Below are 13,930 nucleotides of genomic sequence, written 5' to 3' on the forward strand. Positions count from 1 at the left end.
CCTCTTTTTTACAGATGTGGTTGTAATCTGTTATATGGTAAAACTTATTTCAGACTCAGTTAAATTTATCCTAGATAGATAGAGCATGAAACAAAGGTTCGTTTGTTACTGTTACTTATTTAATTTAAAATTAATTGATAATAAATAAAAAAATTTAATTTAAATATAAAATTAAAATTATTAAAATTTATTAGATATGAAATAATATTATATTAATAAATTTTTATTATATTTAGATGAAAATAAAAAAAAAATTTCACGTGATAAATTAATAAAAGATAATAAAAAAAAATATTAACTTTAATATCACGTTAAATATTTAACTTAAAATTAATTAACAGTAAATAAAAAAATCAACTTGAATATAAGACTATAAATGTTAAAAATTTATTAAATATGAGATAATACTACATTAACATGTTAAAAATTATTTTTTTATATTTTTAAATATTTATTTGATAAAAAATTAGTTAATCAACAAAAAATAATTTATTAATCAATAAAAAATAAAATTATTTTTTTAAAAATTATCTTAAAGAATTAAAAAGGAAAAGACTTTTTTTACAAAAAAATTATTTATGAATAAAATTATTTACCAATATTTTTTAACATAATTTTACTTATAAATAATGTTATATTAATAAAATAATATATTATTAATAGAATATATTAATAAATAATATAAAAAATAATAAATAGTTTTATTTTAAATATTTTATATTAACATAACATTTTAATACTAAAAATTATTATTATACTATAATTATTTTTTAATAATAATAATTTTAATAATAAATAATTTTAATATAGTTTAATAATAAATAATTTTAATATTTTAATAATATATTAATATTATTTAAAAAAATTTTCAAAAAATAAAAAAAATATTTTTTATTAACTTATCAAAATAATAATAAAAAATCTCTTTAAATTTAAAAAATTAAATATTTTTCAAAAATTATTTGGAGTAAAATCCGCACAAAAAAAACTCAGTTAAACAGTCGATCTATCTTAATAAATGACAATCAATCAGAAAAGCGGAAACATCAACTTCAGCGGCTGAAACCAGCTCACACGTGTTTGAGTTTCATAACGCATATTGTTTCCAATCTTTAATTTTACCGATTTCCCGCCCCTCATCCCCTCCCTCTCTCATTCGAAAAACCAGAAACAAGACCACTTGAAAATTCATAAAAAAAAGAAAGTATTTTTCCCCTTCGTTTTTCTTTTCCAATCAAATATGAAAACAAATCGAAAGCTCAAGAGATCAGATCCAGCATCATCAAAGGTACCTAGCGCTTAAATTTCTAATCGATCCCTAATTGATGGTAACAAAAGAAATTGAATAATGTACAAATCTAATCAGATTTTGATTTTTTTTTTATCGCAGCTGGTTTTGAAAGAGGTTATTGGATTAACAACGAAGAATGCTAACGGATTAGCTTCCAGCGTCTTAACCTCGACCTGCGTTTACGTGGCCGGTTGCGTTGCGGTGGTCTACGATGCGGAGTCTGGAACTCAATCGCATCTCATGGTCGCTCATCGAATGCCTAAACCTTTGAGCTGTGTCGCCGTCTCTCGTGATGGCCGCTTGGTAGCTGCGGGAGAGGTGCCAAAACGCTTTGAATGGAATAATTTTTTGTTTAATCTGCTCATTGATTCTATTTTAGAAGTATATATTGAGTTAGTAGTACATTTTACTTTTCAAGCGAAAATTCTTTAATTGTAATAATTCATAATTTTACTATTTTTCTATGCTTAATTATGTATTTTACTTAAGCTTCTCTTTTGTTATGTATACGAATCTAATGTGGTTTTGCAGTCAGGGCATCAACCTTCAGTGTTAGTATGGGACTGTGTGACTCGTGCCTTCATATCTGAACTGAAAGGTCATCTGTATGGAGTTGAGTGCATTGCTTTCTCACCCAATGGTTAGTTACTATCAATGGATTGAGAAATCTATCTCATGGTTATGTTTACGTAACCTGCCTTCAACCATTTTAATTGTTTTTTAGGGGAACATCTGGTGTCTGTTGGAGGATACATTTACCTTTGGGATTGGCGGAGTGGGATTTTGGTTACAAAGCTCAAAGCAACTTCATCTTGTTCTGCTGTTACGTCCGTCACTTTCTCTTCAGATGCAAAATACATTATTACTGCTGGAAAGAAGCACCTGAAATTCTGGGCTGTTGGAGCATCTCCAAGGACTCGTATGAGCAAAGGGATAATGTCACTGTCTATTCATGCGAAGCCTATTAATCTTGGTCCTCAGAAAGGGAGTTCGTTTGTATCGGTCACGTCCACCATCAAGACTGATGGTAGCGTTGTGAGCTCTGATCAGGTTGATGAGCTTTTTCCTATATTCGCGCTGACTGATGCAGGTTGATTGTTGCTTTATAGTTTATTTAAGAGTTAAAATTATTAGAATTTCTAAAGCATAGTCAATAAGTTTGATCCCCTTGCTTTTACTTACAGGAGTTGTATGCCTCATAGATTCTAGGATGTCTTTAAGAAATTCGGTTGATTTAAAGGTATGTTTGACTTCCAATCCTATGTTGTTTATCGTTGATACAAGTGAACCAGAACCCCGAGGAATCTGGGAATTTTTTTTGTGGTCCAACATACTAAGTAGGCCGTCAAGAAGGATTCAGAAAGGCCCATGTTGGAGCCATTGTCATTCATAAAATTCAGGCATAATGATCATTTTCCACAGTCTCAAATTTTTGGATATGATGAGGATTTTATTTGTACTGTATGCTTGGATACTTTGGTAAGTGAGGATTGCGTTTTGTAATAGTTGATTGTTGCTTGTTAACACAGCTGGAAAGTTCCTGTAACTGAGGCTTCTAAATGACAGAATGTAATTTAGACAAGATGTTTATAACTTGTACTTGGAGAATCAGGCTGATGAAAGCAGTTAGTAACATGTGGCCTTGGCCGTCTAAAACTGCATGGAATATATATCAGTTATTGCAATTGAGATCATGTTTGATGCATTCAAAAATTAACTTTCAGGTTGAAAAAGGATTTGCACTATCTGCATCCAGCAAGTTAATTGCTTGTGCATGCAGTAATGGACTAGTACAACTCTTTAATGTTGAGGATCTCAGATATGTGGGAAGTCTACTGTATTCTAAGGCCAAAACATGCCATGGAGAAATTGATCTTTTTGGCCCTAAAGCCAGTGAAAAAAATTTTCAATCAGCTCCTACTCTTCCTGATGCAATTGCTTGTCAGTTCATCTCAGAAAAGCTTGGTGAGCTTATAGCTCAGTTTTCTTGACTCTTGATATTTCATCCTGCTTGTAACTCATAATAGTCAACTTTCAATTTTTCTCCTTTGCAGTCGTTGTCTATGGAGATCATAGTCTCCATATATGGGATTTCTATGAAGAGAATGAGGTGATTGTTTCATTAATGATAATAGTGTCCTTTTTTTATTTGTTTGAGGAAGAAAGCTTAATTCTGTACCTGTTTCTATAAGATACTGACTAGTCACAAACTAAATTCTTCTCCTTAAGTTGGTTTTTTGAGCTTATTAATAGATTAGAACTTGATTACGCTAACTTTTATTGGCATCCTCGCAGGCTACCAGGTCCTTTGTTCTTATTTCTCACTCTGCTTGTATATGGGATATCAAAAATCTCTGTTGTGAAAACATGCACGATTCATCTCTTATGTGCTCGGCTAAGGGATGTTCTGGAGGAGTCTCCTTTGCAACATGTTCAGCTGATGGCACAATTAGGTTATGGGATCTTGTCCTGCAACCTGATTTATTAAGGGATACTTTTGACAATAATTCTTTGATCACTGAATCAGTGGGGACTATGAATATAGGTAAAGGAACATTTATAAGAGGTCCTAGCATTACTTGAAAACATTTAAAATGTTCAGATGTTTTAATTTTCATTCCGAGCACCTTGAAAGTTTTGGGAGTTATTATGAACTTTTTATTTATAGTTAGTTTATTTTTCATGTTTCTAGCTGTGAAATGTGTTTAAGTTAATTTTTCATTGTATTTCCCCTGCAACTGCTGGGCTTTTTGAGCAGTAAGTGCAGGAAGTTTTGAAATTGCCACTGCAGATACGACTTTGGGAAATCAAGGTTTCCGCTCAATGGCAGTTAGTTCAGATGGAAAGTACATGGCTGTTGGTGATTGTGAGGGAAACCTTCATATCTATGATCTTCACAATTTTGATTATACATGCATTAAGGTAAATTTAGGGGCCATTATAATCCATTATGATCTTTGTTTTTAAAAAAATTAAATGCTGAATATAATAACTATGTTTGCCACCAGTCCCCTAAATTCTGTCCATCAAACAATAAATTATATTGTTTAATGTGACAGGATTCTCATGATGCAGAGATTCTCTCATTGAGTTTTAGCTTGTCGAGGACAAAGGGTGTAGATTCTGTGGGAGACACAGAAAATCATTACTTGCTTGCTTCTGGGGGACGGGATCGAATAATCCATCTTTACGATGTTAAAAGGTTTTCATTGAGTACTTTAACTTCTTTTTTTCTCTTTTTGAAGTTTATTTGAGCTTATTGGATCTGTAAGTTATTTGCTTTAATGCCCTTTATGTCAGGAATTTTGATCTCATTGAAAGTATAGATGACCACTCAGCTGCTGTGACTGCTGTCAAACTTGCTTGCAATGGATGTAAGGTTCTGAGTTGCAGTGCTGATAGGTATGTTGCTTTATGCATAAAAATGAGACCTGAAAAAGGAAATATTGATTAGGAAGCTCCCTGAGAAAATGAGGAAATGAGACAAAATCACTGTTATTTAGGTTGTACTCTACGTAGTTTAATTTTGTTTATGGCATTTGAAATGGCTTTAATTTTTTAAATTACTTTAAACAAACAAACGATTTTGATATACATTTAGTATTTGTATCTTGTAATTTTTATTTTTATCAAATGATTACTCATTGTTGATGTCGATATGGCCCTAGTTAATGTTATTCTTTATTCCCCACAGGTCCCTTGTGTTCCGTGATGTCAGTTTAACTGATAGCAGATGTAAGATTTCACGTCGTCACCATCAAATGGCATCTCATGGAACTGTCTATGATATGTCTGTAGATCCACTGATGGAGGTTGTCGTCACTGTTGGGCAGGTAAGTTAGAATCTTATTATTAAGTAGGGAGTAATTACCATTATTCCAATGACGGCTTCAAAGGCTGCCTCAAATGATTTTTGTGCAATCAGCCCCCACATATCCATCATATGGTAAATGCTTCACATTAAAAACAACCTTTAGTTGACTGTCTGTTTGACATAATTGGCAGATACCTCATGTTTGAAATCCCAATTCTTTTTTATTATCTGGTTATTGTTTATTTGTAGGATAAGAAGATAAACATATTTGACATTGTTAGTGGAAAGCTTACTAGATCATTCAAGCTAAATAAAGACTTTGGTGACCCAATAAAGGTGAGTTATGACTTCTGAGTGTAGGATGTGCACCATCAATGTTTCTACCACTGAAACTTAAATATGTTTGTCAGGTTACAATGGACCCTAGCTGCAGCTACATCATATGTTCATTTTCAAACAAGTCTATATGCGTGTATGATTTTATGAGCGGAGAGATGATTGCTCAAGCTGCAGGACATGGAGAAGTTGTGACGGGTGTAATTTTTTTACCAAATTGCAAGCATATAGTTTCTGTGAGTTTCTCTCAAGCTTAATTATCACATTTGACATCATGTATCATCTCTGTGATGGAATTTGAACTAATTCAATGCAAACTATATTTATCTTCGTTCACTCAATTCATCTGAATTTTATGATGCACTCAGGTAGGCGGTGATGGTTGTATATTTGTGTGGCAACTTCCTTCTCGCTTGGCTTCCAGGATGTTACAGAAAGTTAAGGAAAATTCTGTTTCGTTGTCTCCAATTACCCCAGCGCTGCCGGTGGCTTTTAGTCAAGCAATAATTTGTGGAGAGATCTGTGGAGAGGTAGACCAGCCATGTAGAATTGATTCCAAAGATTCGTTGCCAGCTGAGAGCTCCAGTCAACTCAAACAAAGAGCTACTTATCATGGATGGAATTCTCAAGAGACCTATGCATTTAAATTAAGCATTTCTAGACTTCCAAAATGGGCGCAAGACAAAGTAACAAGCTCTGATTTTGTCCAGAGAAATCTTGAGTTCACTTCACCCCAGGTATTTTTGACGGTAGACTGTGACATGTTTTGCCCTTCATAATTCTAAGGTGAAAAACAAAGAAAAGAAAAAAAAAAAAAGAAGTGGTTCCTTGACCTGTCATTTATAGGATTAATAACATAGTAACATTCTCTCCACTTTTGTTTTTGACGTGGCCTCGTACTAAATGAAACCTATAAGATTTTTGGAGTAATGCAAACTTCCATCAGGATTTAGGGATAATTTGGATAATAAAATATATGGTTTCAGTGTCGTAGAGATTTCCAATCAACACTTATCATAAAAAATGGCCGCCATATTACTTTGTGTTTTTGAACCATGGGGATTGGCACACCAGAGAATTTCACCATCTCTTATAGCAAAAAAGTTAGTTTCCACTGCTGAAATGTTCTTTATTTCATTGATCATGATTTATCTTTCTTGTTGATGCCTCCAAGGAAAAGCAAGTAGAACCAAAAACTTCGTCACCTTTGATTAGCAATGGTGGGAGTCATGATTCATTGTGCCACGAATATCAAACTCCATCTGGTCATTGTTCAGGAGGCAGCAACTCGTGCCTCAGTCGCCTATGCAAAAGTTCTTCCAATTTTAGTAAAAGCAGAAGTTCTGCATCACCAGAAGAGCTTGTAAGGTGAGGTTTATTTCATCTCTTCTTCTTTCTTCTTCTTTATATATGTTATGCTAGCACACATTATTGGTTTCCTACCTCAAGCCTCACGCTCCTTTATCATCATTTCAGCCGCTCTGCCACAGAAGATCATTGGTTCACTATCTATAATGTACGTCTGGATCTTCTGAATTCCCCAGAGGTTCAAAATCTGAAAGATGTAAAGATGGCAGTGTCATCACCAAAGTTGGGTATGCCCAAATTTTGTCCTGAAATCAGATTTCTTTTAATGCTTTACTGTAATGGCAACATGATTGAAGAAAATGGTTACAATTGCTTAAGGCCAGTTTCTTGTAACTCATTATATTGGAAATTAAGATTCCAATGAAATTCAGGATGCAACTGAAGATATCAAATAGCAATGATTAAGGGGCTTGATACTCTGAGTGAAAGTCCAATGTCAAGAAGGAAAATTGATTAATCCAAATAATATATATGGACTAATTAACTAAGCTAATTTTAGCCTTAGATGGATTATTATTGACCTTTACGGTGTATCTTTTGCAGTGCAAGGCCTAGCTGACATACCAAGTGAGAGTGAACATTCTTTAGGTAATAGGGGTGAACATACTTGTCTTAGTAGTTTTGATTTGCTGAGCAAGGATCAGAATAGTATTCTTGGCACGGAGGGTAGAAAAGTTTACCACGAGGTAGTTTCTGATGTGTTGCATTCTGAAAAAACAGAGCAAGACGCTATGGATGTTAATGCCTTCCATATGAAGTCTGAGGACAGTGATCTGTTCAAGGAGCATTTTGGCAACCTGTCTGCAATACTCAAGGTTAGTTTTCCTGTTTGTTATATTTTAGATCAACTTAAAATCTCAAATGGTTTTTCATTCACAATTTTTGGTGAAAAGGGCGCTAGAACACTGGGTGGGTCTGGGAAACTGAATTATTCTGGTGTTTTACGATTTTATGCCAAGGGTAAGGCTATACTGGCTATACTTTTCTGCCTTAGGCTCTATAAGCTGCAGCGTGGAAACTGAAGTAAATTTTAGCATTTCAACTCTCCTTGGATATTTTGCCTTTTTCATTAACAAACGATATAAATCATTTCATTGATGTCAAATCTCTCAAAATTTTTAGTTTTCACCAAAAATTTATTACTACCATCCATTTACAGGTAGAGAAAAGGCAATCATCTACTAGAAGAAGATACTCTTCTCAATATTTTGTACGGCGGGATCATTTTGTGGGCAGTAAAAGACTTTTTGATACGTCTATGCAAAACATAGTTGTGTTAAACCTGGAGAAAGAATCTGCCATCAATGTCACTTTGGAGGATCCTGTGTTCCAGGAACAGCAAGTGGTAGGCTCTATCAATCAGGTTTATTTATCACTGCTGTGTTTGAACGATATAGTTTTTTTCATTCCCTTTAGTTAATGTATTGAAGGGTTATTTTGAGTAAAGTGAAGATAGAGTTTGTAATGATCTAAGGACTACCTGACTTTTTTCACGTTTTCTTTGGTACTGTTCTCACTTCTCACAGGACCTAAACTCAACAGAATGCCTGCTTACCCCAAGTTCTCCTCGAGATGGAAAGGATAAAGAGGATTCATCAACCATTGAAGAAACCATGGCTGATCAAAAGCCATATGCTGATGGAGAAAGTGAAGCAGTACGGGAGAAAATCACTGCATGTAGGGAAGCATTACTCAGCCTGGATGCTGCTGCCGAGGATGTTTTCCAGTTATTTGCAAAATTAGGCACAGAATTCCCTATTGAAGAGTTTTCAAGTGGATCTGGAGCTCAGTTATACGATGAAGCAACTGAACTACTCCCAAAGATTGCTGAAAAAGTCAATGCCGTAGCTGAATTGGTACAAAATAATAATACTAGCAACATAAGTTCATCCAGAAATAGTGTCGAAGGCTCAACATTCGAACCCTTGTTAGGAACACTGGCTGAGAGCCTCTCAAAAAAGTTTGTTGAAATACTAAAACAGAATCTCGCCACTGTTTAACGCGTTTAAATGACGTATGACTAACATGTATAGTGAATTTTTTTGTAATAATCCGTGCAATTTTCTTGCTTTAAATAATATACCACGTTATAATACGAAGACATCTTGGATTCGTTTAATTTTTATACCTCTAAAATTTTATTTTCTAAATTTTTTTTTTCACAAAACAACGGTGGCTTTAGAAGTTTTTTTAACTGTTTGTTTATAATATATATATAAAAAAATCGACAGATTTATTAATTTTATAAATAAAAATAGCATCTATAGAAAAATTTTGAGATGTTTAAGAGATTTTTTTTTTTTTTTAATTCTGAGATATTCATGAAAAAATTTTAAAAGTATTTATGAGAAAATTTCCTTTTAAATTTTTTTAGTTTTTAATTTTTAAAAGTGTCCATAACATCTTTACTCCAAAGAATGGATCCACCACTGTACAAAAGATTAAATTTTGATTGATAAAGAAAGAGAATCCTTTTCTTCGTTTATTTATTTATATTTTGCAAATAATCTATGCAAATTTCTTGCTCCACTAGAACTTGGACAGAGAACCTGGGTTTAGAGCCCAAGATGTTGGTGATTAAAAAGTAACACAAAAACATGCAAAACATGGCCCTTTTATTTTCCCTCAGAGGCCCTAAAAGTTTCCACAAACTAGTAAGATGAGAGAAAGGAGCAAGTCTGATCTTTGTAGCACTGAAACCAACAGGCTGGGCTCCATTGCTTAAAGCAAAATTTCGCAGAAAGAGAGGGAAAAAATTTTTGGATCTTTCTTGCAGGAACGCACACATCCTTTCCAAGCATAATTCTCACTGGCCTCCCTCAACTTTAACATTAAAAAGAAAAAGAGGGTGGGGAAAGAAAAGCAAACACTCATCTTTGCCTTTTCCCTACCTCTTCCACCTTTGAAAAAACATTTTCTACTGATGATTTTCATGCAGTAATCATATATATAAAATAAAAAATAAGGGTGAAAAGCTCTTTATTTTATTGTAAATTTCAAAGAATGTCAATTGCTAGTGTAGCTCTCTTAACCCTTATGTTAACCACGTCAAAGCAAAGAAGGTTTTTCCTAGAAACTATCCTGTATTTCGAGTCTTGAATGCCTGTCTGCTGCAATTCCATGCTTTTTTCTTTGCTTTACTATCATGCTAAACTCCCAATTCTTTCTTGGGATTCCTTCACTCTACATGTATAATTACATACTAGTAGTTTTTTATTTTTTAAGCTAATGAGTAGCCATGTCCATTTCCACGTGGAATTTCAGTGGTTTGAACTCCCTTACCATTATGATTCACCTTGTTCATGTCTAACCTAATTGCTAAAAATTAGACTAATCATTTCCAAGTCAGGCTCTACCCAGAGGCCTTTAGGTACCAGATAAACCATTGAGATTTTAGACTAGGGTAAAGAAGTTTTTTTACCATAATTTTTTGTTGGTAATCCATTAAAGATATTTTCTTATTTTGTTTGTATTTAATTTTTTTCAGACTAATTTAAAAATATAATTTTTCAATTCAAAATTTCTCTCAAAATATTTTTCACAAAACTCTAACTTTTTTACAAGAAATTGTAACATTATTATTTACAAAACTTGAATTCCTCATTTTTTCTGCCAACTATGGTTTGATTAGAAGCTTTTAACCAGAAAAATAAGAAATTTGATCAAAAGGGGATCAGGGAAATAGCTATTAGCTAGGCATAGCATATCTTTTGCCTTGATGAGAGGAAAAAGTAATTGAGAATGGCATGTAACAAGAAAAATGGGAAGTTGGGTGCATCCGCTTTTTATTGTCACACGCATGCACCGATCACTTTTTTTTTTTGCCTTGTATGATTAAGATAAAACAATTATGATTTCTACAAATGATTTCAAAATGAAACACTTACCTCATTACAATGGGGGAATAAAATGTGAAATGGGGTTTTTGGGAGAGACATGTTGGGGTCCAAATTGGAGGCTTTTTTTTTTTTTTCTTTAAAGTGGGACTATCGTTCATTTTCTACCCATTTTTTTAATTGGGAAAATAAAAAGCCTCTGATTTGTATGTGCTGTATGTTTTTTGTGGGGCAATGGACTCAATTAGATTGTCCTTTTGCCGCTCATAATTCTTTGGTAATGATGGAGCTTCCCTTTCTCTCTTTTATCTACAGTCAGACATGTATTTGGCCCTGAGGGTTTTCCTTTACAGCTTATTCTCCACGAAAAAAGAAGATATATTGGGAAGAAAAAAGAAAAATGTTCCAAGCAGGACTATATCAGAAGGAGAATATATGACTTTACCTGTGAAAATGGTTTCTGTAATTATGGACAATAATGATTTTAGTCTTATAATAAGACAACATAATTTGATATAATGAATGGGTTTGGCGAAATTTGTGGAATCCATTGGTGCCCATGTTTATCTTCTTTGCATTATTCAATTGTTTGCACTGTTTCCAAATCAATTTATCTTCATGATTTTAGCAGGAAAAGTGAGCTTTACAGCTCTAAAAGATGTCATTTCTTCTGCAGTTTGTACAAGTAAAATTAAAATCCAACGGTGCTATATCTGAGATTTTAGTCCTCCCTCAATTTACGAACTTCACATTTTCTGCTTAAAATCTGTTCCCCATTTATGTCGGAATCATCAGCGGGTGGAATGAGGGTTCATTATCAATTAATGATGTTAAAAGCGATGCATAGCATGAACATATATAAATCATGGGAATTTCCATTAGGGTTACATTAATTGCCCGCCCTACCATGTTGTCTGAAATCATGTTATCATTTGCAAATATAATTGGGTTTAATTTTGCATTATTAATTAGGGTTCTATTTTTTTAAAAAATTAGGATTTAAATGGTGAGAGAATGAATTTATTTTGTTCTTTTTTTCATTGGGAAAATGACAAAATAAAAAACAAAACAAAAGAAAGCTCATTCTCACTGCAAAAAGCTTCAAAGAAACAACTTCTAGTATGACTATCGAATCTTCAGTTCTTCACGAAAGAACAGAAAACAAACTTAAAAAATTGCCCCCAAATCCAAAAGCTTATACTCCTAATCTTTGTTTGCATGCCTCAAACAGTAGCGATCTGCTCCTTTCCAAGTCATCGGTAGGGAAAAAAGGGCACAAGAAACTCTTCTTTTTTTATTTTTTTATTTTTTTTTCAAGATGTGAACACCTCGAATAGCTTTGGCTTCCGAATCCAAAGACAGATGAGCATGCAGCTTAATATGTTCACTGTTTACTTGACCAATTTCAAGTTCAGTAGCTCTCACCCTGAAATGGATATATTTTACTCTTCCAACTTTATTTATCTACTAGAATTAGACTCGAGCTTGGTTACGAGATAATTTTTATTTTTTAAAATTATATTTTAAATATGAGAGAAGTAAAATTTTTGTATTAAATCTTAATGAATTGTCAAATATAAACAAATATAAATACATTTAATTTTTTAATATAAATTATAATTTAATTATGCAAATATAATTTTTTATTAAATTAAAATATTAAATAATATCTTTATTAATACAATACATATATATATAAATGTAAATTAAATAAGTAATAAAATATATTCTTTTTTATATATTCTAAGAAGGGTTGGGGTAAAGTATTTTAAACACGATCTCAACTTGACTCAAATTATTTATAGAGATAAAATTTAACTCAATTTTTATTTAAAAAAATTGTATCAATTGGATCATAGTGAATCGAAATCTATCGATATAGGTTATTTTTCATCCCCACATTGATTGGTTTTTTTTTCTTTACAAAATTTATCTAATAAATAAAAATTTAAAAATAAAAAAAGATAAAAAAAAAAATCAAATGGATCACATATGAATTTATTAAATCAAAGTATTAAATAATATTTTTTAATAATACATATATAAATATAGAATTAAATAATAACAAAATATATTTTTATATATACCAATGTCGAGGTATAATACTCAAATCTTGTTTTGATCTAAAGTCGATTTAAAAAAAAATCCAACTAATTATCTCAAATTAAAGGAAAGTGTACCTATTAGATCGAAACAAATTGAAATCTATTGAATACATGTTATTTTGTTATTTTTATTATAAAACAAATTGAAATATATTGAATATGGGTTATTTTGTTATTTTTATCTTAATTAATTTTTTATTATAAAATTTATGTAATAAAAAGCAAAATTTAAAATTTTAAAAAAAATCTAAAATACCAAAAACTTGAACAAAAAAAAGAAAACAAAAAAAGAGACATATTATATGAATACTTGAGATGAAATGAAATATCTTAAATCTGTCTCTAACTAGATCCTAATTTAAAAAAAAAAAATCTAAAAAATCAAAAACTTTAACAAAAAAAATGAAAACAAAAGAAGAGACATGTTATATAAATACTCGAGATGTAATAGAACATCTTAAATCTATCTTTAATTGGATCTCAATTTTAAAAAAAAAATTGATTCAATTTTTATTTTTTAAAAAATAGCACTTATGTTGAATTATTGTGAATCAAAATTATTTAAATACAAATTATTTTATCATCATTACTTTCGCTATTTTTTAAAATTATCTAATAAAAAAATAAAATAAAAAATAAGTAAAAAATTAAAAAAAAAATTGACAAAAAGTAAAATAAAAATATAAAAATAAAAAGAATGAAGAGAGGGAGAGGTGACAGGATGCCATCCTCTCCACACCCATTTCCTACAAAATTAAATAATATATAATATTGAAGAAGTGCCCATAAATCAAAGAGCAGAGATTCAATGAGAATAAAATCAATAAAAAGTAGTTGTCAATGACAAAAACAAGCCTTAGGACAACAAATAGCGCACAAAAAATGATTGATTGGAGAGAGACATGCATGGGTTATAGTCAATTGAAAGTCTAATTTGACATGTATAGCTTTGGTGGGAACTAATAAAATAAGTTGGGAGGACTATCACAATCTGAAATTTGAAGCAAACAAGAAAACATACATAAATATATACACATAAAGCTAAATCTGAAAACAATGGGTGAATGTTCCCATTGTGGAACAAAGATAGAGGAGTATGGTTGATGGGGGCCACTTCCCACATAGAGGTAGAACTTTTGTCCCAAATCTTTCTTTCTTTTTCTTTTTCTTTTTTTCTGCC

General features: G+C 31.8%; 1 protein-coding gene across 2 annotated transcripts; it reads left to right on the forward strand.

Annotated features, from left to right (window-relative positions):
• The first annotated feature begins 1,120 nt into the window (after nucleotides 1-1,120).
• LOC111310649 (Transducin/WD40 repeat-like superfamily protein) lies at nucleotides 1,121-8,902 on the forward strand. Of its 2 annotated transcripts, XM_089762316.1 has the most exons (21): nucleotides 1,121-1,288; nucleotides 1,391-1,609; nucleotides 1,823-1,931; nucleotides 2,016-2,381; nucleotides 2,476-2,531; nucleotides 3,016-3,256; nucleotides 3,346-3,401; nucleotides 3,587-3,836; nucleotides 4,050-4,213; nucleotides 4,351-4,493; nucleotides 4,592-4,693; nucleotides 4,986-5,124; nucleotides 5,355-5,441; nucleotides 5,516-5,677; nucleotides 5,810-6,178; nucleotides 6,616-6,809; nucleotides 6,918-7,036; nucleotides 7,353-7,397; nucleotides 7,530-7,624; nucleotides 7,969-8,154; nucleotides 8,336-8,902. In XM_089762316.1, exons 1-21 carry the CDS (start codon nucleotides 1,241-1,243, stop codon nucleotides 8,807-8,809), a joined length of 3,624 nt encoding a protein of 1,207 aa, XP_089618442.1. In that variant the 5' UTR covers nucleotides 1,121-1,240; the 3' UTR covers nucleotides 8,810-8,902. The 2 variants fall into 2 exon arrangements, with proteins under 2 accessions (XP_089618442.1, XP_022765836.2); XM_022910101.2 differs by having other exon boundaries at nucleotides 7,353-7,624.
• Nucleotides 8,903-13,930: the final 5,028 nt, after the last annotated feature.

Source organism: Durio zibethinus, chromosome 1, assembly GCF_047325235.1.
Source record: "Durio zibethinus cultivar Kanyao isolate XHJ-2024 chromosome 1, ASM4732523v1, whole genome shotgun sequence".
NCBI classification, from domain to species: domain Eukaryota; kingdom Viridiplantae; phylum Streptophyta; class Magnoliopsida; order Malvales; family Malvaceae; genus Durio; species Durio zibethinus.

Coding starts and splice junctions, on each gene's coding strand:
- LOC111310649 (XM_022910101.2), top strand. CDS start 1,241: ATGAAAACAAATCGAAAGCTCAAGAGATCAGATCCAGCATCATCAAAG. Junction 4,494..4,591: donor CATCTTTACGATGTTAAAAG/GTTTTCATTGAG, acceptor CCTTTATGTCAG/GAATTTTGATCTCATTGAAA. Junction 6,810..6,917: donor TCACCAGAAGAGCTTGTAAG/GTGAGGTTTATT, acceptor TCATCATTTCAG/CCGCTCTGCCACAGAAGATC.